The following is a 22,043-nucleotide window of genomic DNA, read 5'->3' as shown; positions in this document are numbered from 1 at the left end:
GGAGATACATTAGACTTTATCATTCTTTACATATTTATTGTCTTCTAAAAGAAGAAATTATACATCTCCAGTGTTTGGTTTCTCTTGGTATGCAAGACATAAATGTTACTATATGAATGCATTAATTAGTACATCACCTCTCTTTTCTAATAGGCCAAACAAACTTATTGCTTATTTTTGTGACTGGTTTAAAGCTACCTCTGCTAACCTGAGATCTGTGCATGAGACCAGCTAACTCAGGCCTTGGTTCAACATCTGCTGATGACACAAGGTAGCCTTGTGTCAACAACTCTTTTTTCATGTCTTCATATTAAGAAAATACATTTATATTATCAAACTCAAACGTTTCAACTCAAAAAAAAAAAAAAAAAAAAATTGAAAAAACATTTTACAGAATTAGTTCTTGGAGCTACCTGATGAATCAGTTATCTGGTGATACATTAAGCTTATAAATGAACAGAGTATGAATGGCTATTTCAAACTAAGTCTAATTTTAGCCTTTATACATATAGAAAATTTGTAGTTTTACATAATTGTTAAAATTACTACTACTATTGCTATTATTTAAATGCAGAAAAGAATTGCATATTTAAATGTCATAAGAAATCTGCATATACCCATTTTAAAATTTATACTGAGAATATTTGTATTCTGTTCAATTAATTAATCCACAATTTTGTGATCAAGTAAAGGCCATTAAAGTGTAGACAAAAATGTTTACAAATTAAAAAAAAAAAAAAAAAAATAAGTCAAACATACTTCAATTTACACTGTCACTTATGGTATTTTTTTTAGCAGGTAATTTATATATATAATATTGTTTTGTTTGAAAATTTTCAGCATAGCTTCTAAAAAACAAAATCAAGGTTTGTATATATATTTTTTTAAATTATTACCATGAATGATAGAGCCCTCATCAATACTAAAAAAAGCGTCCTCTCCATGGCGACGTATCTGATAATGAACTGGTGCTCCATCATGCATGAGGCTGAGAACATAGTCTCCTGGTGAGGATGTACTCTCTCTAACCAAAAATTGTCCTTCTTGGTTGCCACCTTAAAAATGATCACAATCATTATAAAAATAGCCAAGATCAAATTAATAAAATTATATTTCATTTAAGTTATATAATAAAAACTTTCTTATGATATACAATTATTTATACCATTAATAAAATAAAGTACACAGGAGGAGAACAGGAAGTGTTAAAAATACAGCAATGTTGATTTTTGTCATTCTATGAAAATAACAGCCATATTTTGCAACGTTTTAACTATTCATTATAATCAAATTCAATTTGCTTCATATTAGCATACTAATTACCATTATAACCCCTGGCTTTATGGCCGTGAAGGGCAATAAAGATTATGTCTGCAATTTGAATAATATGCTAAATCAATAACAGTAATTTACTTTTCACTGTTCCTAAGAGAAGAAACTTCTGCCTTGTTGCCATTCTTATCATTCCTGTGATAAAGATTACTTACACTCTTTTCTCAAAGCAGAATTCAAAACTGAAACTAATTTTGAAAGATGCATAAAACAGAACTGAAATTAATGGGGAGGACAGGATTTCCTTCTATAATAAAAAGTAAAAGTGTCTGACTATACTTGTTATTACTGATAAATTATACATTAATAAATGAATATATTAAATTATTTAATTTAATTATTTGTATTTTATTAAAAAATCTGGTTTTAATTTTATTTAATTAGAAAAAATTTTTTCATGTGTGCCAGGTAAAGTTAAGTGACAAAATAAAAAAAAAATGCATATAATCTTTTCTTTAGATTTACTTGGTTTTTAACTATATATAATCAAAATCAAGATATTAAAAAGTTCCTGACCTTCAATAAAAAAATTTTCAGTAAAGTCCATTAAAAAAATAATAAGTTCAATTAACATAACCACTGGCTACTATTAAACAAAGTAATAGTTGTATTACACAATTCTTACCCATTCAATATTTAAATGAAGAGCCTATATCTGAAAAGTTAATTCAACACATAACAGAAATACTTCCCATTTTTCTCCTCAAAATAAAGGACCTACAGTTTTAAACATAAACTATGTTAAAGACTGCTATAGGTAAATATGTCTAATGAAAAAAAAAAAAAAAAAGAAGAAGAAAAGATAACTTTTTTTGACAAATTAGATAATCATAACATCTGCCACAATAATTCCAGGTTCTAAATAAATTTATATTAAAGGAGGAAAGAAATATAAATAATAATTAAAAAGGAAGATGTCTCTGTATGCATTTACTGGAAAGAAATTTAAAAATGGCTAACTAAAATTAATAAAAAAATATTAAATCATACATTCCTGTTCCTATCTTGGAATCGTTCTCAGTAGTATTAATTAAAAATTGAACTGTAAATTACATACCAGAGAACAAATAACACCAAGATATAGTAAAATGAATAAAGTAATAGCAAAGTGTCTCAGAGAAGTGTTTTCTTCATAATTATGTATGTATTATAATACTTATAATATAATAATTATAATACATTAAAGGTGCAGTAATAATACCACAGCTTTCAATGACCATATTACATAAATAATAATGAATAAAAAATAATACAGGAAGTAAAACAAAATTTAAGCTTGAAATGCTTAAATTTTGTTCTGAAGTGATTAAAGAAAGGATTTCTAACATATGTTTTAAAAACTGTTATTGTTGTTTGGTTTTTAGAAGCATTAGCAACTAAGGCCATATTGCTCCAGGGATATGTGGTGGTCATTCCCTGACCTTTCCGCATCCTCCGTATTTGGTGGTCCCGGGCTCGAACTCCGGTCTAACCAAGAAGCGTATGCTATGCACTGCTGCTCCTGCCCACTTGGCTATGGAGGCGCTTTAAAAACTGAACCAATATCTATTGCTTCCAGTGAAACCCATTGAATATTAAGTTAATTTTAATAATGCCCTATTCTATATGATTAAGTTTTGAATTTAAATTAGATTTATTAGAGTCAAGATAAAATTTTTAGATTTTTCATCCCAATCAGTCTGAATATGCAAATTAAAATAGTAGTTTTTCTGAATTCCTTAATGAATTTATCACTGGGATAGAGGTTGAGTTCTAGGTATTTTTCTGCTATGGCTTACTGTCATGTTGGAAAACTGGGAAGAATGAACCTAAATTAAGTTTCAAACCCAATTACAGATGGGTATTCCAGCTTAATTTTATAATAGCATCCCTGAACACAGATTGCAATAATCTAAGAGACATTCACATGGATATTCTAGACACCACAAATACAAAATGAGATAAACAGAATTCAATTCTGAATTCCTTCAAATAAGGAGTCTAGAAACATTAAAAATTGGAGTCAACAGACTCCAATTTTTGATGACTCGCCTGTCAATCTGCTGAAAACTCACCTGACTCATCATTCAATCCATGTGGAAAAACATATTTTCTTTAATACTACCATAGTAGTAGTATTGTGCAATATCCTTCTTAAATCAGATGAGTCACATTCCTTTTATATCAGCAGCATTTCCATAAAGGCTGTTTTAAAAACTATAATTTCTCACTCTCAATAGCAAAAAAATGTAAGAGCAGTAGCTTCATGTATTGCATTAACTGGTTCCTGAGGACTATGTATATAAAAATAGCAGTAAACAAAGTCATCAAATTACACCTATGGAAATATGATCCTAACTTCATTACAGTTGTGCATAAAACTAGCAGAAAATTTTTCATTATTTACTTTTTCATACTAGTGAATACAGGTGTAGTGTGAAACCTTGCTTTAATGGACTATATGGGAGTAAGGCTTATCAAATAAATCCAGTCATCTGTTAAACTTGAAAGAAATACATACTAGTAATGGCTACCAAGTGAGTGAGTGAATCAATTCAATGGCTCTAGCCAGCTAGCAGGAGGACTCTCTTGAGTCATCAATTATCTAATGATTCAAGTCATTACACACAGCAATAGCCACCTACTCTTCATTGTGCTATTATCAATAGTCAGTATTCCAGCATTCCAGTTATGGCAAAATTACCTGATTCAACTAAGTGCATAATTCCAAGCTTCCAGCAGTCAATTAAAAAAAAAAAAAAAAAAAAACACGCTTCATTTGCACATTTCTTCATCTTTCAAATAATTTTTCCAAGCCTTTAAATTTATTCAAACTACCCACTTCCACTTATAAGTTTATTCCAACAATTGATCAGTCTCTGTGAATGCAAATTTTTGCACTATCCTTTTTCAATTTAAATTTATACCCACCTATGTGTGTGTGTCATCTGTGAAAGAGTGAAGATCCATTAGCATTTAATTTACTTAACCCTTTTATAGGCTTATATACTTCAGTTAGGTCACCATGCCGATGTCTAGCTTCCAGCAACTGCAATTTATAGAATCGCCCAGTATTTCTTGGTAAGAAGAATAAATTCAATTCTATTTACCAGGAATTCGATTCTACTATCACACCTTCAAATTTAAAATTCTGGAGCATTCAATACTGTTCAAGTATAAATCTTGAAGGGGTCCAAAGACTGGTAATTCGCTTGGTGAGATTGGCAAAGGGGTGTCCATATAAGAAGACTTCGAATATGTGGGATGCAGAGCTTGGAAACTAGGCACCTTAGAGGAGATTTGGTTGAGGTGTTTAAGGCTCCGAGAGGCACAAGTAAAATGAATGAGGACGAAATTTTCATGGTTATAAATGATTCTAGAACTAGGGGCCATAATTTCAAGTTACGGAGGCAGGAGAAGATGTTTAGACTGGATTACAGGAAGTTTTATTTTAACCAGCGAGTTATAAATTACTGGAATAAGTTACCTACATGGGTGGTAGAGACTGACAGTTTGGGGAAATTCAAAGGTCAGCTGGATATAGACAACCTATGCATTTCCCTCATAGGTTGTCTGTTTCCTTTTCTGTTATTAATTATTTATTTTTTTTTTAAATTTTCTTATTCAATTTATTTCTCTACCACTTGTAGTTCAATGCTACCCAAGCCATCCACATTATAGTGTCATTATTTGTAAATATACAAACAAAAAAAAAGAAAAAAAAAAAAAAAAAAAACGTTTACATGGCCCAATAAGTTGTATATACAAAATGAGATAAACAGAATTCAATTCTGAATTCCTTCAAATAAGGAGTCTAGAAACATTAAAAATTGGAGTCAACAGACTCCAATTTTTAATGTTTATACATATTTATACATTTTTTTATACAATTTTATACATTCATCTCTATCAGGTAAGATTATATTAAAAATTTCATCCTTGAAAAATAAATAACCCTCAAACAAATATTATATCAATTCCATAAAATCGTCCCATAAAGCATCGTGTGCACTGTATAATAAAACAATTATATATGTATTCATAATCTCTTAAAAGAATATGTTCAATTGTAAACCAATATACCTAAAATGTAAATCTTCAAAATAAATTAATTAAAACCATATAAACAATCATATATACATATACAAACATATATATAACTTATTTATATATATACACAACAACCATATGATATTTACATATTACATATTTAATAGACTGATAATATACTCTTAAAAGAATATATATTCATTTATAAACCTAAACCTTAAAATTAAAAGATAAATTAATTAAAACTATATTATTTAAATTTCGTACAATACAGTATTTCCATAAAAATATAGTGTACTTTATATAATAAATACACACACTTATACATTACAATTTTTCATAAGAAATACATGCAGCATAAACCACATAATTATACAAAAAAAAAAAAAAAAAAATCACAGGTTATTTGTTTGTTTGTTGTTTGTTATTTGGTTTTTATGAGCATTAGCAACTAAGGCCATATTTCACCGGGGATATGTGGTGGTCATTCCCTGCCCTTTCCACATCCTCCATATTTGGTGGTCACGGGCTTGTGATGCCCCCCCCCCCCGCATACACACACCAAATATGGAGTGTGTATGCGGGGGGGGGGGGGTATTGTCGAGGCCATGTTAAGTCAAGGATCTGGATATATTCTTACCATGTGTATGCCATATCCAAAAATTCATTACTTCATACAGCATGTCCCACCCACTTTTTCTTACTATTGAATACACCATGTTCAAACTAATCGAGTAAACTTATCTGCGAAAAGATCTAAACCTCCGAAACACTTCCTAATTCATTTCCCAAATATATGTGGTCTCAATTCTAATCTTAACGATGTCCATTTCCACTAACAGTCTGCCAAACGCCATGTACTTTTTCTGACAGAATCTCAGTTATCGGTTGATTCAACTACTACTCATCTCAGTTGCCCAAATTATTCGCTGTATGATTCCTTTTCCCTCAAAGGTGGTACTTGTGCATATGTCCGTTCTGATATTCCCTGTCAGAGATTTGGCAATTTGGAATCTCCTCTCTTTGATCTTCTCTGGCTTAAAATCTTTCTACCTCATTGTGTCAAATTCATCTGTTGTCTCTACGGTTCTCCCAACTCCACTAATCACTTGGAGCTCTTTGACTTCCTCTCTTTGCAACTCGACTTTCTCCAGTCCAACTTTCCTAACGGTGAGGTAATTTTCCTTGGCGATTTTAATGTTCAGAACTTCAGCTCGCTTCCGTTTTCTAGTCACACCGACCCAGCTGGTCGAGATGCTTAGGCTTTTGCAATTACTAATGACCTTGCACCGATTGTTCATTTACCTGCAAGAATACCGAACGATCCTAACCATGCAGCCAACACGCTTGATCTTTTTCTCACAAACAACCCTTCTAACTACACAGTTGAAGTGAGAGGTACTTTAGGCATCTCAGATCACAACTTGGTGATTGTCTCTTCTCCAATGGAGCCTTTATCTCATGGCTATTCCCAACCTCATATTGTTTGGCATTACAAGAATGCAAAATGGGATGACCTGCGAGATTTCTTTTCTTCTTTTCCTTGGTTGGATTACTGTTTCAAAACTTCTGATGTCAACGTTTGCATATCGTAATTGGCTTGTTTCTAATTCTTCAGTTTCATTTTCTGCCAACACCAAAGCTCGTAACAATTGTAAAGCAGTTATTAATCAGTCCAAACTAGAGTTTGAACAGGCTAAGAGTAGAAATCTTGCTTCTTGCCCTAAAGGCAGCCGAGCATTTTGGTCTCTTGCCAAAGCTATTGGCTGCAACTTTTGCCCATCTCTGCTCCCACCTCTGTCCAAACCAGATAGTTCTGTTGTCACTTCAGCCAAGGATAAAGCTGACCTGCTAGCATCCCATTTTTCTTCCAACTCATGTATTAATGATCTTGGTAAAACACCTCCCACGATTCCCAACACACTCCATTCAATTCCTCCTGTAGTCTTCCGTCAAAAGGATGTCAGAAAGATTTTCACAAATCTTGATGCTAAGAAAGCTCCAGGTCCCCATGGTATTTCTCCACTTGATCTCAAAAACCTGTGCTCCAGAACTTATTCCTGTTCTTTGCCACCTTTTTTCACTTTGGAAATTCAATGGAAATGTTCTGTGAACCATTAGCAGTTGTTCTTGACATCTCAAAGGCTTTCAATCGTGTTTGGCATAGAGGTCTTCTAAACAAGCTTCCATCTTTTGGTTTGCCAACTTTTTTTGTAATTGGTTATCCAGTTTTCTCTCTGATCGCTCACTGAGGGTGATGGTTGATGGCTCACTGTCTTCTAACTTCTCCACTAATGTTGGTGTTCCCCAAGGTTCAGTTCTTTCTCCCCACTCTTTTCCTCTTGTATATTAATGACCTTCTTCCATTGACTGGAAATCCTATCCATAGATTTGCCAATGATAGCACATTGCATTCCACTTTCCATTTTGAGAAACCTTGTCCTGCTAGATCAGCTTCAACTTCTCGAAAATCTGCTATCAATTCCTTAAATGCCGATCTCCAGGTAATTCTCCAGTGCGGCAAAGACAACTTAGTTGATTTCAATCCTTCTAAAACTCAGTCTTGTCTTATATCTCGCAAAAAGGATTCTTCTGCTCCTATGCTTTGGTGACACTCCAATTTCTAGGCAAAATTATATATCTCTTTTGGGGATTACCCTGACTTCTAATCTCTCTTGGCATAAGCACATTACAAATATTGCTTCCTCTGCATTTAAAAAACTTGGTTTTCTCTTTCACTCTCAGCGTTACTTTTCTCCCAAACAGTTGTTCACTCTGTACAAATTGCAAATCCGCCCTACTATGGAATATTGTTCCCACATCTGGGGTGGTGCCCCCAAAACCTCTCTCAGGCTTCTTAATTCCTTTCAGAAGAGGGCAGTTAGGTTAATTAATGATTCATCTCTAACAGAGTCTCTCCACTCGCTGTCTCATAGACGTACTGTTCGGCTGCATGCCTCTTCTACAGATACTTCCATGGGCACTTTCTTCTGAATTGGCTTCTATAATTCCCGTTCTCTCTTTCAAAACAGTCTGAACACGTGCTGCCACCAGCCAACATCCATTTACTGTCCAACTTCAAACTCACAGAACCAACTTTTCATCTTCCTAGTTTATTGATTCAACTGCCGTTTTCTGGAACAACCTTCCTTCGTACGTATTTCCTGAAAATTGCAATCTACAGAAGTTCAAGTCTAATTTCAACAAATATCTCCTTTTGTCTTCTCAACCTCCAGCCCAAGCACGGTACTAAGTACTATAGATTCCAATACCTCTCGTGTTTTGGGTTTAAATAAAAAAATAAAATAAAAAAAACCAATGGGTAAATTCCAGAAGATTCAAATGGAGAGAGCTTGTTGGCCATGGCAGATGTTTTTACTAACCATCAAAATCACACCTTCCAGAAGCAGTGGTAACATTCCATTCAGAATAATGGACAGGCATTAGAGGTCAGACAGTCATATGGGAATTGACTTATGATATATTAGTATTAGCAGTGGCAAGCGATGCAAGAAAGCAACAGCGTCAACCAAAAAAAAAAAAAACCCCATTTAACCTATCCATCCCCTCAAATGGTTTGTACAGTTCTTCCTTGAATTTATTGATCCACGATGCCAGCCTAAATGTTAATTAACCAAAAAATCTGATACTATTATTCATGGGTAACACGGGGCTAATTTTCCAAACATATGTGGCTTTTAACTATAAAATATGCTATTTTTCATGACCCATGTTTATCCAATGAATGTTAGTCCAATGACCCATGTTTATCCAATGACAATGTTAGTCCAATGAATTGGCTCAACTGGGTCTGCTCTCATCCTGTTTTAGCAATTGATCACAAAACTCTTCATGAGAAGGGCAATCCACAGGGAACAACCCTTGTACCAGTATCAAAAAGGGTCACAACCCTGTGCTACACACTGGGTGCAGCTGAAATCACTGGACTACTGCCCATAAGCCACCTTTAGAGTTTTCTTCAAATATCACAATTATTTCTCTCAATCTGTGGCCAAACCACCAAATGACATTTGCGTGCGTGTGTCTGTCTGTGCATGATGATAATTGTGGGCTGGATTGTGGTGGGCATATTCTCAGCAGCATTGCTCTCACATGCACTTAACTAGTATTCTTCTTATAGGTTACCAATCGTTCTCATATATCATTATCACTGGGAAAACAAAATTGAGAGTAGGAGATTGTTATAAGCCTAATGACTGATGAGTATACTAAACAGCTTTACAGAGAAATATAATGTCTCATAAGGGGGATTTTTAACTTTCCAGATATTGAGTGGAATTTGTAGGTTGGTCACTCACACACTAGCAAGCCTTTTGTGGATTCCTTGGATGACCATTTTCTATAGCAGCATGTTAGAGAGGCAACAAGAGGAAGCAATACTCTTGGTCTGGTTATCAGCAATGATTCTTCATGCATTAAGAATCTGCAGGTAAAAGACCCACTCGGTGGAATCAATCACAGTTTACTAATGTGGAATTTAAATAGACATAATTACTGTCAATGGTAAAGGGAAAGGCTTTTGCTTTTGTAAGGGCAACTATGGTGGTCTCAGACAGTTTTTAAATTATATGCAATGAGATCAATGGATGATGTTACCAACAACAAATTCTAAATGGGAAATATTCAGGGAAGTTTGTTGTTTGTTATTTGGTTTTTAGGAGCATTAGCAACTAAGGCCATATTGCTCTGGGAATATGCGGTGGTCATTCCCTGACTTTTCTGCATCCTTCGTATTTGGTGGTAATGGGCTCGAACCCCGGTCTAATCAAGAAGCGTGTGTTATGCACTGCTGCTCCTTCCCACCTGGCTACGGAGGCGCCTCAGGGAAGTAATCAAAGGAGTTACTAGGCTTTTCATACCAACGAAGAAATACTGTTCAAGGCTTAGACCTAAATGGATGTCAGTTGAACTATTGAGACACGTGGCAGAGAAGAAAAGTGCATGGGATGCATATAACTTATCAGGTGATACAGAAGCCTATGGTAGATACAGATTAGTCTGTAATCAAGTTACAAAGTGGTTAGGCAAACTATGGCAGTTTATTAGAAGTCTGGGAAAGAATGCAAAGAAAAATAGCACATACTTCTGTGCTTATATTAACAGTAGAAGGAAGAAGTTGAATCACATTAGGCCACTTGATGTCTATGGGTTAACCATTGATCACCATGCTCAGGTTGTAGACAAATTGAATAGATATTTTGTATTTACATTCCTACATGAGGAATTCTTGAGCAAAGGGGGGATTGCCAGCAGTTTATCAAATTCTAATGAGGAGCTAAATGACTTGTGATTACTAAAAGGAAAGTGGATGTGAAATTGTTGAAGATGGACATAAAAAAAAGGCACCTGGAGTGGATGGAATCTATTCAATTATATAAAGCGAGCCAGCAAAGGAGGTAAGCACTTAGCCATAATTATGAGAGCATCCTTGGATTCAGGGGAGGTCCCTATGGACTGGAGATGTGCATTTGTATCCCTAATTCATAAAGGGGGATCAAAAGACAATTTGAGTAATTACAGACCTGTTAACTTAACATCTGTTTAAAATAATTGAATGACTGGTTAAAGAATTAATGCAGGACCACCTAGACAGGCATGCAATTATACTGCAATCACAGCATGGATTTGTTAGACATTCTTGTCTAACAAGAATGTCAAAAAACAATTTTTACATCATACACAGCCCATTCCGGTTATTTGGGACACATTGGGACTAGTGCATTTTGGCCCGACTAAGCGGCTGCCCCAATTATCCGAAGTTTCACATAAATAGTTAAAAATACCATGTAACCCCACCTCTACAATTGGTTCACTGTACAATCAAATCACGTTACGATGGAGTCACCACAGTAAAGTACCATTCACTATACGATGTGCAGTAAGTGCCAGTCATTGTGATCACATTTGTGAATTGAATTTTAATTCTATTAAACAGCGATTCTAATTAGCGAAAATAGGACGAATGTTATCCACAGGCTATAAAAGCAAAGATATATTAAACAAATTTACCCTTTATTATCTTACCAATTACAAAATTAAATGATATGTGAAAATCGGAATAATTAATACGTACTGTAATATGTACATACTAACTAATTGACATTTCTGTTCACTGACATATGTGGGTAGGGGTTAAAATTTAAAACAGTAAAAAGATAAGCAATCAATAACAAAGAACATGGCACACAAAAATTGCAAGTAACACAATACGTGCAAGTGAAAACGGAGTAAAGAGTTACAAAGCTTTAAAAATAGGAATGAAGAGAAGATCTGAAAATTAATTTTTTTTATACGATCGAAGATTTCATGGAAGTGTAAACACATTTCACCATAATAACCCACAGAATTCCAGCTGACGGTGTTATTGCAAATTCAATAAGATTGAGTTTACTGTCCGTTTATGATAGATTTCACTAACAGAAAAGCCCAATAAACAGGTGACTGCTAATTGTTTGTATTGTTTTATGGTTGTGACCTCCAATTTTAACCGAACCACGTGGTACCGTCGGAGACAATCGTAGGGTAATCTCCAGTGCTGCGGTCTCCTGCTCAGATTAAACGGCATTCTGTCCCAATTAAGCAAAGTAAACCCTGGATATTTTCTCTATTGGTTTCTGTTTTTTAAGATTTGCCCCAAATAAATGGCTGCCCCGATTAACCGGTGGCCCAAATAACCGGAATCCACTGTAGTTGGATTCCAGGAAGGTTTTTGTTACTGTTGCACGTAAAAGACTGCTGTACAAACTGGAGCAATGTGGCATCAAGGGCAAGTTACTGCTATGGATAAAGGGATGATTAAGTGGAAGAAGACAGAGAGTAGTTATCAATGGGCACTGTTCTTTGTGGACTAATGTTATTAGTGGAGTTCCTCAGGGTTCAGTGCTGGGCCCATTGTTATTTTAAATATTTATCAATGATACTGATGAAGGTATATCAAACTTAATGTCTAAGTTTGCAGCTAGTAATAGAGGCATGTGATGCAAGAAAGCAAGCGTATGGGCTTATGTAGCATCAGCCAAAAAAAAAAAAAAAAACACGCAACTATTCCCTCCAAAAGTTTGTCCAGTTCCTCCTTGAATTTATTTAAGCTATCAACTTCCACAACGACAGATGGAAGTTTGTTCCAGCAATTAACCACCCACTGGCTAAAGACTAAAGATGATATAAAGGTTAGCAAGGTGGTTAATGACAGTCATCAGGGTGAGCTACTGCAACAAAATCTAGGAAAATTAGGTTAATGGGCTGAGAAATGGTAGTTGAAGTTTAACATTGACAAATGCAAGGTACTGCATATGGGTAGCAGTAACCCCAGAGTAACATCAACTGTGTGTTACTACATACAGGGTGGTGGTAGAGAATGAAAAAGACCTGGGGATAACTGTGCAGTCAGAAATGAAATTCTCTGAGCAGTGCAGACATGTGCTAGGACAGCTGACAGGGTCAATGATATACAGAAACTTTGCTAGTAGGGATAATGTGATAGTTATCCCTTTGTACAAGGCCATGGTTAGGCTGCATCGAGAGTATTGTATACAAGTCTTGAAGCCTCACTTTAGGAAGGATGTAGATCTGCTGGAATGGATGCAGAGAAGGGCAACCAGGTTGGTGAAGGGAACAAAAAAGGGTGCTCTTACCTAGAATGGCTTCAGTTCTGTAAACTGTAGCATTTGGAAACTACAGGGAGATTTGATCAAGGTGTTTAAGGTTTTGAATGGATTGAGTAAGCTGAATGTTAATGGCATTCTTCCACTTGCTGATTCTACACACACAAGAGGGGGCATAAATTCAAGTTAAGGAAGGATGGTTGCAGGATAGATGTGTGGAGGTTTGCCTTCAGTCATGGTTGGTTGATTGTTGGACCAGGCTTTCATCTATTGTTGTGGAAGTGGATGGGTGAACTATATAGGTTTTTTTTTTTTTTTTGGTTGATGCCATATAAGCTTGATTTCTTGCATCATTTGCCATTAAAGAGATTTCCGAATTACTGAGTTCCTAAAATACGCTCTACTAATAAAAGTTGAGCAAGCTCAGCACCGAGTGATTGTGTCTATTAACACTATGCAACAAGTTTTGTTTTTATACATCAATGGTTTGCCCAGAAATGAGAGAAAATTAAATATACAATAAATATATATCAAATTTATTAACGATGCTTAACTTCTGTATAGAATAGAGTATTAATCTTTGCTACCAGTAAAAAAAAAAAAAAAAAAAAAATTAAAAAGTAAAAATCCACCTTAGGTTAATAAAAGAAAATTAGTTAATGTAAATCTGAACATCTCTGTCTTTTGTGGTCAACATGATCATCCCAAACCAAGAATCAGATATAGTTGCTATCATAGTATCATTCCACCACTTCTCCACTGACTGTATGTCTTGGTAGAATCTTTCCCTAAACTTTTCACTAGCATCATCCAGATTTGGTAAAAAAAAATTCTGGTGAGAGTGCAAGTAATGGAGCTTGATTGACATGCTGCATCCCATTTTCCATAATTTCAATCAACTTATAAACAATTTTTTTTTTGTTACTTTCACTTGATGTTACTAAGAAAGTCATTCATTATAGAATAGGCAGCAGGAACTGATTAGTGTATATTCCCATTATGAAGCAACACAGCTTTCAAACTTTTACTTCAGCTTCTATGAAAAGATACTACTCTTCTGAATTGCGACTAAATTAATTTCTTCATAAGGACTAATCAAATTAAAACAAGCACAGAGATTCTGCAACAGTGCAAAAACATGCATAGTTGACATATACCCCCCCTGCTTGTATGTGAAAGTCTTGCAGCAGAATCCAGCAGATCCCACTCTTTTAAACAAGGTGTCAAGAAAGTCTGCGCCAGTCTTTGTTAGTCCAAAGTCCTTCACTAAGTCATTAATTCTTGCTAATTAGGGAAAATTGGCACTTTAGCAAGCTTCTGAGGTGTAATCACAATTATTCTGTTTGCCAAATTCATCATTGAATTCTGAAGACTCTCCTCTGGAAGGTGGATTGGGATTAGCAGGTTTTCACTGTGTGGCACTAGAGATACAGATGATGGTTATTAGGATACATTAAATAGTTTTGATTTACAGACATATCCAGCATATAAAAGTAGTAGATGTCATTATGGTTTGTGGACTCTCTCTCCATAGTTGAGGTGTAGCAAAAGGTATACACTTGTGACTTCCAAGAAATTCTCTCTAACTTTTACGTGCAACTGCCACAGCAGAAATGAAATGCCAACAACTTGTCTCAATCACCCTTATGCATTCCAAAATAGGGTTTCGTATGCATTACAAAACCTAGTGCACCAAAGATGTTATACTTCACTAGCTTAAAACTTATATAACATCCATAAACATAGCAGACCAAGCCTGGAAATAACTTGCACTTCATTTGGTAGCAATAGAAAAAAAAAAAAAAAAAATCATACAATTAACTACAGGCTCTGATATATTAAAATATTGGTAGGCACCTTATGTAATACATATGAATGTAAAAACATGAAAACTTCAACTGCCATCATATGCTGACACTAGAGAAAAAATAATGATACTATTGGATTCAGCACACAAAATGCATTTAAGGAATAGTTAAATAAAAGCAACTTTTTTTTTTTTTTTTTTTTGCTACATAGTGTAATATATGGGTAGAGTATTATGCACATTTTCCCAAGGTCAGAAGTAATGTTATAAAACTTTTTCATGTGCTATATAGCCCACAAGCACACTTATCCTGAGCATTTACCCCCATATTTGCTTATTTTTCTCCCCTACTATACGCTGTACTATAGAAGATTTGTACACTAACTAAATGTTTAATAACTTATACAAAATATGCCAAAAAAACATCAACATCCAAAAACATTAAGTAGCAAACAACAAAAGCAGAAAAACAGCCTTAAAAAATTAAAACATACTAATGCTTAAAATGTGCTCTGCAGCATCTCTGGTAATTTTTCCATGATACCATGAAATGCTTTGATCTTGTGAAGTGCGAGAAACCGAATAGGGTGGACGTGGCTGTGATGTTTGGTCTTCCTCAGCGTCCATTAGGCCAGAGGACAGCAAAATTGGAATGCACCTTTACCTACAATAAAAAAACAATACTTTTTTTGTGAAAATATTTGAAATTGCTTATAGTAAATACAATACTTTTTGTCAAAAAGAAATGAGATTAATTTTAAAAATGAATTTAAAAACCCAGCATTTTCATCAAACCCATATTTTTTTACATTAAATATTCAACATCCAGCCTTCAATTTGTGTTAAGTTGATTATTAAAGACTGATTTCTATGACACAGTTCAAAACTCGAGACTGCACTATTACATAATGTGAAACAGTAAACAGAATATGATATTTCTGTGCAGCATAAGTAATTTTGCCAAAGAAAGTTGATGCAAATTCTGATCAGCTTGTGTCATCCTCCCCATACAAGGTATCTGGCAATTACAGTAAATGTACATGTAATCCTCATGTATTTATAATTTAGTTAATATAATTATTTCACCTTTACATAATGTAATCAAATCACAATATGTACATAACTTATATAGCTTTGATTTAGAGTTGTTTCCTACTGGCACTATGAAGAGATACAATTTGTTCAAGTTCATAATGAGGAAAATATATGGCAATGCTGAAAGTTTTAATAGAAATCTATAACCACATCATTCAACTTCTTGTACTGAAGCAACATGCAATACAGGAACCGGCAAATTCAGTGCTAAATGGGAAGGGTTGTCACTCCCCAGGGGCTCACATCTGGTGAGTATGGGCTTGGCACACCCAGAGTCCTGAGCTCGATATCATCACTCTTCTCTTTCTTGGTGATTCCTTTCTACTTCTCCCTCTCTCTCAGGGTAATAGGGAATTTTTTTTTTTTTTTTGGCCGGTGCAGCATAAGCCTCAGGCTTCCTTGCACCATATGGCTAATGCTAATAATAATAATAAGGAATGGTTTCTACGGTAATTTGCTAGAGTATATTTATGAAAAAAAAAAAAAAAAACCACAGTTAAATGGTTTTTTAAATGTAGTTTGTTTTTAACAGCATTTACTAATTTTGTATGCTGTTCAGTACAAGCATTTTGTATGCTGCTTAGAATGTAAAGATATTTTATTTGACTGCAAGAATGAATGCTGAGAGAAGCTATCATTAATCTGCTGTAAGGAACAGTGATACAACTTTGAGGTTAAACTTCAAATTCAGCCCCCCCTTTTTAATTTTTAAAAAGATTTTATTAAACCAAAAAAAAAAATTAAACACCTTAAGTATTATGGTAAATGTAGTAGCAAACATAATAATAATAGTAATGCTACCATTATTATTACGTTAATACTACACACAAAACACTGATTACCGTACCAGAAAGAAAAAGTGGATAATGTTAAATTAAAACAAAATTAAGGAGACAAATGCAATAAGTGGCTATACACTGAATTGTTAAGAGCAGCCTTTCTATCTTCAAAGCATAGAGTTAACATGAAATAAATTAAAGTTACCCACACTAAAAACTATTTTATGAAATAAACAAGCTGCACCATAAAGGATTCCTAGAATTTAGCTTCTATTATCCCTTTACCGAAACTCAATTTAGGATTTATACCTTCTTGGGCCTTAAAAAAACAAAACAAAAAAGTAAATTAGAATGCATTTTAAACAGAAATAATAATAATTATTATTATTTTTTTTTAATCAAAATCACAAACAGTATTAGAATCTACAGTACTTAGTATCATGCATAGGTTGAAGGTTAAAAAGATGAAAAACGATACTTATGACATTACACTTAAATTTCTGTAGATTGTAATTTTCAAGAAATACATATGAAGGGAGGTTGTTCTAGAAAATGGAGCTTGAAGGAATAAATGAGGAAGAAAAGTTGGTTCTGTGAGTTTGAAGTTGGACTGGATGTTGACTGATTGAGGCACATGTTCAGACTGGTTTGGAAGAGAGGGGATGGGGGAAATTATGGAAGCCAACTGAAAGAACAGCACCCATGGAGATATGTACAGAAAAGGCATGCAGCAGAAATAGAATGTCTATGAGAGAGAGAGATTCATCATTAATTAACCTAACTGCCCTCTATTGAATGAAGTCTAGAGCCTGAGAGGGATTATGGGGGCATCACCCAAGATGTAGAAACTATATTCTATGGCAGGGTTCATTTAAGATTTGTAATGAGTGAGCAGCTGTTTAGATCACTTATTTCTAATACCTAATAAAGAGACGTGATCTTGTGTAGAAATCTGAGCATCATTGATGATCAGCACTGGAGCTGAAGAATCCTTTTTGTGAGATGTAAATGAGGACTAAAAGAGTGGGAGAAAGAACTGAAACTTGGGGAACGCCAGCATTAGTGGAAAAGTTAGAAGACAGAGTAGTCTACCATCACACACAGTGAGTGGTCATAGAGAAAACTGGATACCTAATAACAAAGAACAGTTGGAAGACCATAAGATGAAAGCCTATTTAGAACACCTGAATGCCAAAACATCATCAAAACCCTTTGAAATGTCACGAGCAACTGCTTGAGTTTCATCAAACTTTTCCATTGAATTTGTCAACAGATGGGTAGCATAAGCCAGAATATCACCAGTGGATCGACACAGATGGAATCCATACTGGTGATCATTGAACAGATGGAAGGTTTCTCAATAGTTTAAGAGTTGGTGGTTAAAGGATTTCTCCATTACTTTAGAAGAAGTGCAATAAGATGATAATTAGATGTGAGGGATTATTCACCCCTTTTTAGGAACTTGCTGAATATGAGCAAATTTTCAAGCAGAAGGAAAAACACCAGTGGAATAAGAGAGTGTAAAAAGGTAACAGAACAGAATTTGAGAACAAGTGGAGAAATACTATCAGGACCTGCACTTTCTTGGCATCGACTGTTCAAAATTCTTCTGACATCCTTTTGATGGAAGACCACAGGAGGCATTGAATGGAGCATAATGGAAATGGTAGGTGCTCTACCAAGATCACTGATACAAGATTTAAAAGAAAATTAGGATGGATGATAGCAGGTAGGCTTTATCTGAGGTGACAATAGAGCCATCTGGTTTTGACAGAGGAGGGAGTAGAGATAGGCAAAAGTTGCGGCCAATAGCTTTGGAGGAGACCAGAATGCTTCACTACCATTTGGACAAGAAGCAACTTTTCTATTCTTAGCCTATTCGAAATCTAGTTTAGACTGATTAGTAATTGCCTTACTGTTGTGAGCTTTGGTGTTGGCAGAAAATGAAGCTGGAGATTTGAATGTAAGTCAATTGAGATATGCAACATTCTTACTTCAAACAGCCTTAGCACATTTATTGGAAAACCAAAGTTTAGATAAAGGATGAGATTTTAAGGGGGAGTGTGGAATAAAGAATTTCATCCTTACAAGAATAATTTGCTCAAACCATTCAAGGCCTTATATGCCTCAATAAGATCACCTGGCTGATGCTTATATAGCATAATTTGGCTGATACTTATATAGCATCAGCAAAAAAAAAAACTTCCCGTTTCACCCATCCATTCACTTCAAATGTTTGTCTAGTTCTGCCTTGAATTTATTTAAGCTGTCAACTTCCACAATGATAGATGGAAGTTTGTTCCAGCAATTAACCACTCATTGGCTGAAGGCAAATTTCTGCACATCTATTCTATAACTGTCTTTCCTCAATTTGAATTTATGTCCCCTCGGGTGATTAATCAGGGCAAGAGGAAGAATCCCATCAGCACTGAGCTTACTCAAACCATTCAAGGTCTTATATACCTCAATGAGATCACCCCACAGGTGATCTTATGTGTATCTACCCTTGATGTGTATTTACAGTCTACTTTCTCAATGTAAAATGTAACAATGATAATATTTATTATAATTTTAATGGTAACCAACATTTACCAATTAAAAACTAGATTACAGGTTACAGGATATTAAGAAAGAAGACCCTAAATACAGTAATCACCCACTGTCCCAGAAGTACTGTATTTGGAAACTGAAAGTTGTAAATTGGGAATGATTTTCTCCTATTTTTATGATAAAATGGATAACATGTGACAAAAAAAAATTTTGCATCTTTTTTAAAATCATTAGCATTTATTTAATGCTTACATTGTACTTTGTTATATATATACTACAAAGTATGGTGTATTATGCAATGATAGACATGATGATTCAACTGCCAATTTGCTTTTATTCTAAAATCCAGCAGCTTGGCCCCAGAGCTACAGTATTTAATAATAAATAAGAAAAGAAATTCTTTGATTAATAATAATAATAAAATAATAATAAAGACCTGTAGAAGTAACAGGTCTTTATTATTTTTTATCTTTATTATATAGAAGTGTAGAAGATAAAAAAACAATAATTCTATAAGATAAATAGAAAAAACAAAAGAAACATTCTACTGCAGTGTTGTACAGCAATTTTGATTGGCAGAGTAGCACGTATATTTTTACAACATGAAGGAAAAGGAAAGAAGCAAAAAAAAACCCCTCAAAATATTTACCAAAAATAAGTATATATTCATATACTTCTTTGCTGCTTCTTATATTATTTTCTGCTTTATATAATCACCAACAAAATATGCGCAATTTCCCAAGCAAAAACAAACTCTGGAGATATAAAATTCATTATATGAACTTCAACTGACTTAACTTAATGAATTTGCTTGCACAAATTTATAGACAGATTTTTTAAATAATTTGAGTTCTGTTGTTTTTAATAACAGAGCATTATTTTTTAGCACAAGCAATGAAAAGTGGGGAAATTTAAATGCTTAAAACATTTAGTTTTATTTCGGGATGTTTAATTTCTGATGATAATCTAGAATTTCCTCCAAACACATTCTCAGAAAAGGTGATCAGCCCTGCTCTATTGTATTAATGCATTGTACTGTATACAATAAAATGCATTGTACTGTATACAATGTAAATACATGTCAAGGCGAGATTTCAATAGTCTTTAGCTATGAGACATAAATATTAAATGTTTAAAAACTACTCCTTACTGTAATTGTATTTGTCTGGAAGCAATGATGGTCTGATGTAAATATATGTATTAATATTAAAAAAAAAAAAAAAAAAGAAACGTATTCTGCTGCATTATGTATGTATACATTAAATATATAAATATTGAAATTATCTCATTCTTATTAGTTTCAAAATATCAGATCCCATGTAGCTGCTGAAGTTGAGAAAACGTTCATAAGCTAGAAATTTAAGTTTGTAAATGGAATCTGAGATGGTAGAAAAAAAATTCTTGTTAATAAGATCTATGGTTCGTAAATTGGGAAACTGTTGTTCCAGCTAGATCACAGGTTCCAGCTGCATGTATGTCCAATAGAGACCCTCTTACTGTACTTAAGCCTCCTATATTTAATTCCCCCTCCTGTGGAGAGGAAGGGGGAAATCAAACAAGGCTCCAAATTTCGAAATTCAAATTGATTACAACAACTTCAAAACTGGTCCAAGTGCATTTATTTCTTTGAAATGTCATAATTTGAAAAACCATAGGTGCAAAACAACTACGCTTTTTCTGTATTTTATTTAAATAACTGCAATAATAAAAATGTGTGAGTTTAAAAAAATAAATAAACATTCACATTTTGTGAAATATATCTTTTAAAAAGTGAATCGGCAACGAGCAATAAATCCTACGTTTTATTAATGCAAGATTATATATACAATATTCTTTATTTAAAAAATGCTTATTTAAAACTGCTTAAACCGACAACGTCCATAATTAATACCCTCACATGGCATAAGTAATGGATTTATATTTAAAAATAGTTCTTGCCGAAGTTTTAATAATAACTAAACCACTGTTACAAATCTTCATATCTGAGCGATTATGATCTTTTCTAATATTTCTATTGATCAAATTGTTATGCAATACTGCCTTCAAGGATGTTATAGACGGGAAGCATATGTCTATCAGAGCAAAAATAATAAACTAGTGCAATTTATTTCAAAATTAACAATTGAAGAATATATTTATCTCTTTATTTATTTATATCTATTTTAAATATACGCACTGTCGAGTAACGAACAAAAACAGTCACTTACTAGATTCATTTAAAGGTAAAATCCAATCCTTCATATGTACTATTGGATGTGATGCAATTGTTTTCCTCTTCAGTCGTCAATTCTGAGAAGGCAAACATTGAACAAAGTAGTACAGGACAGTGTAAACATGATTATGATAACAATGCCATCCCTCAGAATACGTAGTACATTCCTAATCAGCTACTGGAAGCGCTTTTGGTTGCTAAGCCGAAATATATAATGACAGACCTACAATCACATTAAGCCATCTTTTTTTTTTTTTTTTTTGAATTATCGCCACCTATCATCCCAATTGGATAAAAATAATTATTGGTAAACGAAACAATTGAATATATTGTAACAACACCTCCACCCACCCACGCAGCTGAAGAAATAAAATAATAATAAAAATAATAATACCAATCTCTTTTTAATAGAAATAAAAATATATTGTTTTTATTATAATCTTCCAATAAACGAGACATTTTTCTTATATAATCATAATTACATAAAGCCAACACTGCCAGCCAGTGGGCGCGTTAAGTAACTGGTCAAACTTGCTATACACTGTACTGTAATTGATAATCACTCGGCACTGCAGGTCAGGCAATTTCTGCCTATATTTGGCCAAACAGACTTT

General features: G+C 33.9%; 1 protein-coding gene across 1 annotated transcript in view; it reads right to left on the bottom strand.

Annotated features, from left to right (window-relative positions):
• Shark (SH2 ankyrin repeat kinase) overlaps positions 1 to 21,531 on the bottom strand; it is a 72,836-nt gene extending 51,305 nt beyond the window's left edge. Inside the window, exons 1-3 of the mRNA XM_090370407.1 lie at positions 21,425 to 21,531; positions 15,288 to 15,457; positions 897 to 1,055 (exon numbers count right to left, since the gene is read on the bottom strand). Of these exons, the coding sequence (XP_090226533.1) occupies positions 897 to 1,055; positions 15,288 to 15,420 (292 nt within the window). The 5' untranslated portion in view covers positions 15,421 to 15,457; positions 21,425 to 21,531. The remainder of the gene's footprint in view (positions 1 to 896; positions 1,056 to 15,287; positions 15,458 to 21,424) is intronic.
• Between the last annotated feature and the right edge of the window lie 512 nt (positions 21,532 to 22,043).

This window comes from Mastigoproctus giganteus, chromosome 1, assembly GCF_048544385.1.
Source record: "Mastigoproctus giganteus isolate SK-2022 chromosome 1, ASM4854438v1, whole genome shotgun sequence".
NCBI classification, from domain to species: domain Eukaryota; kingdom Metazoa; phylum Arthropoda; class Arachnida; order Uropygi; family Thelyphonidae; genus Mastigoproctus; species Mastigoproctus giganteus.
The sequence above is the reverse complement of the archived record's forward strand: the minus strand, read 5'-3'. Positions and strand labels throughout refer to the sequence as shown.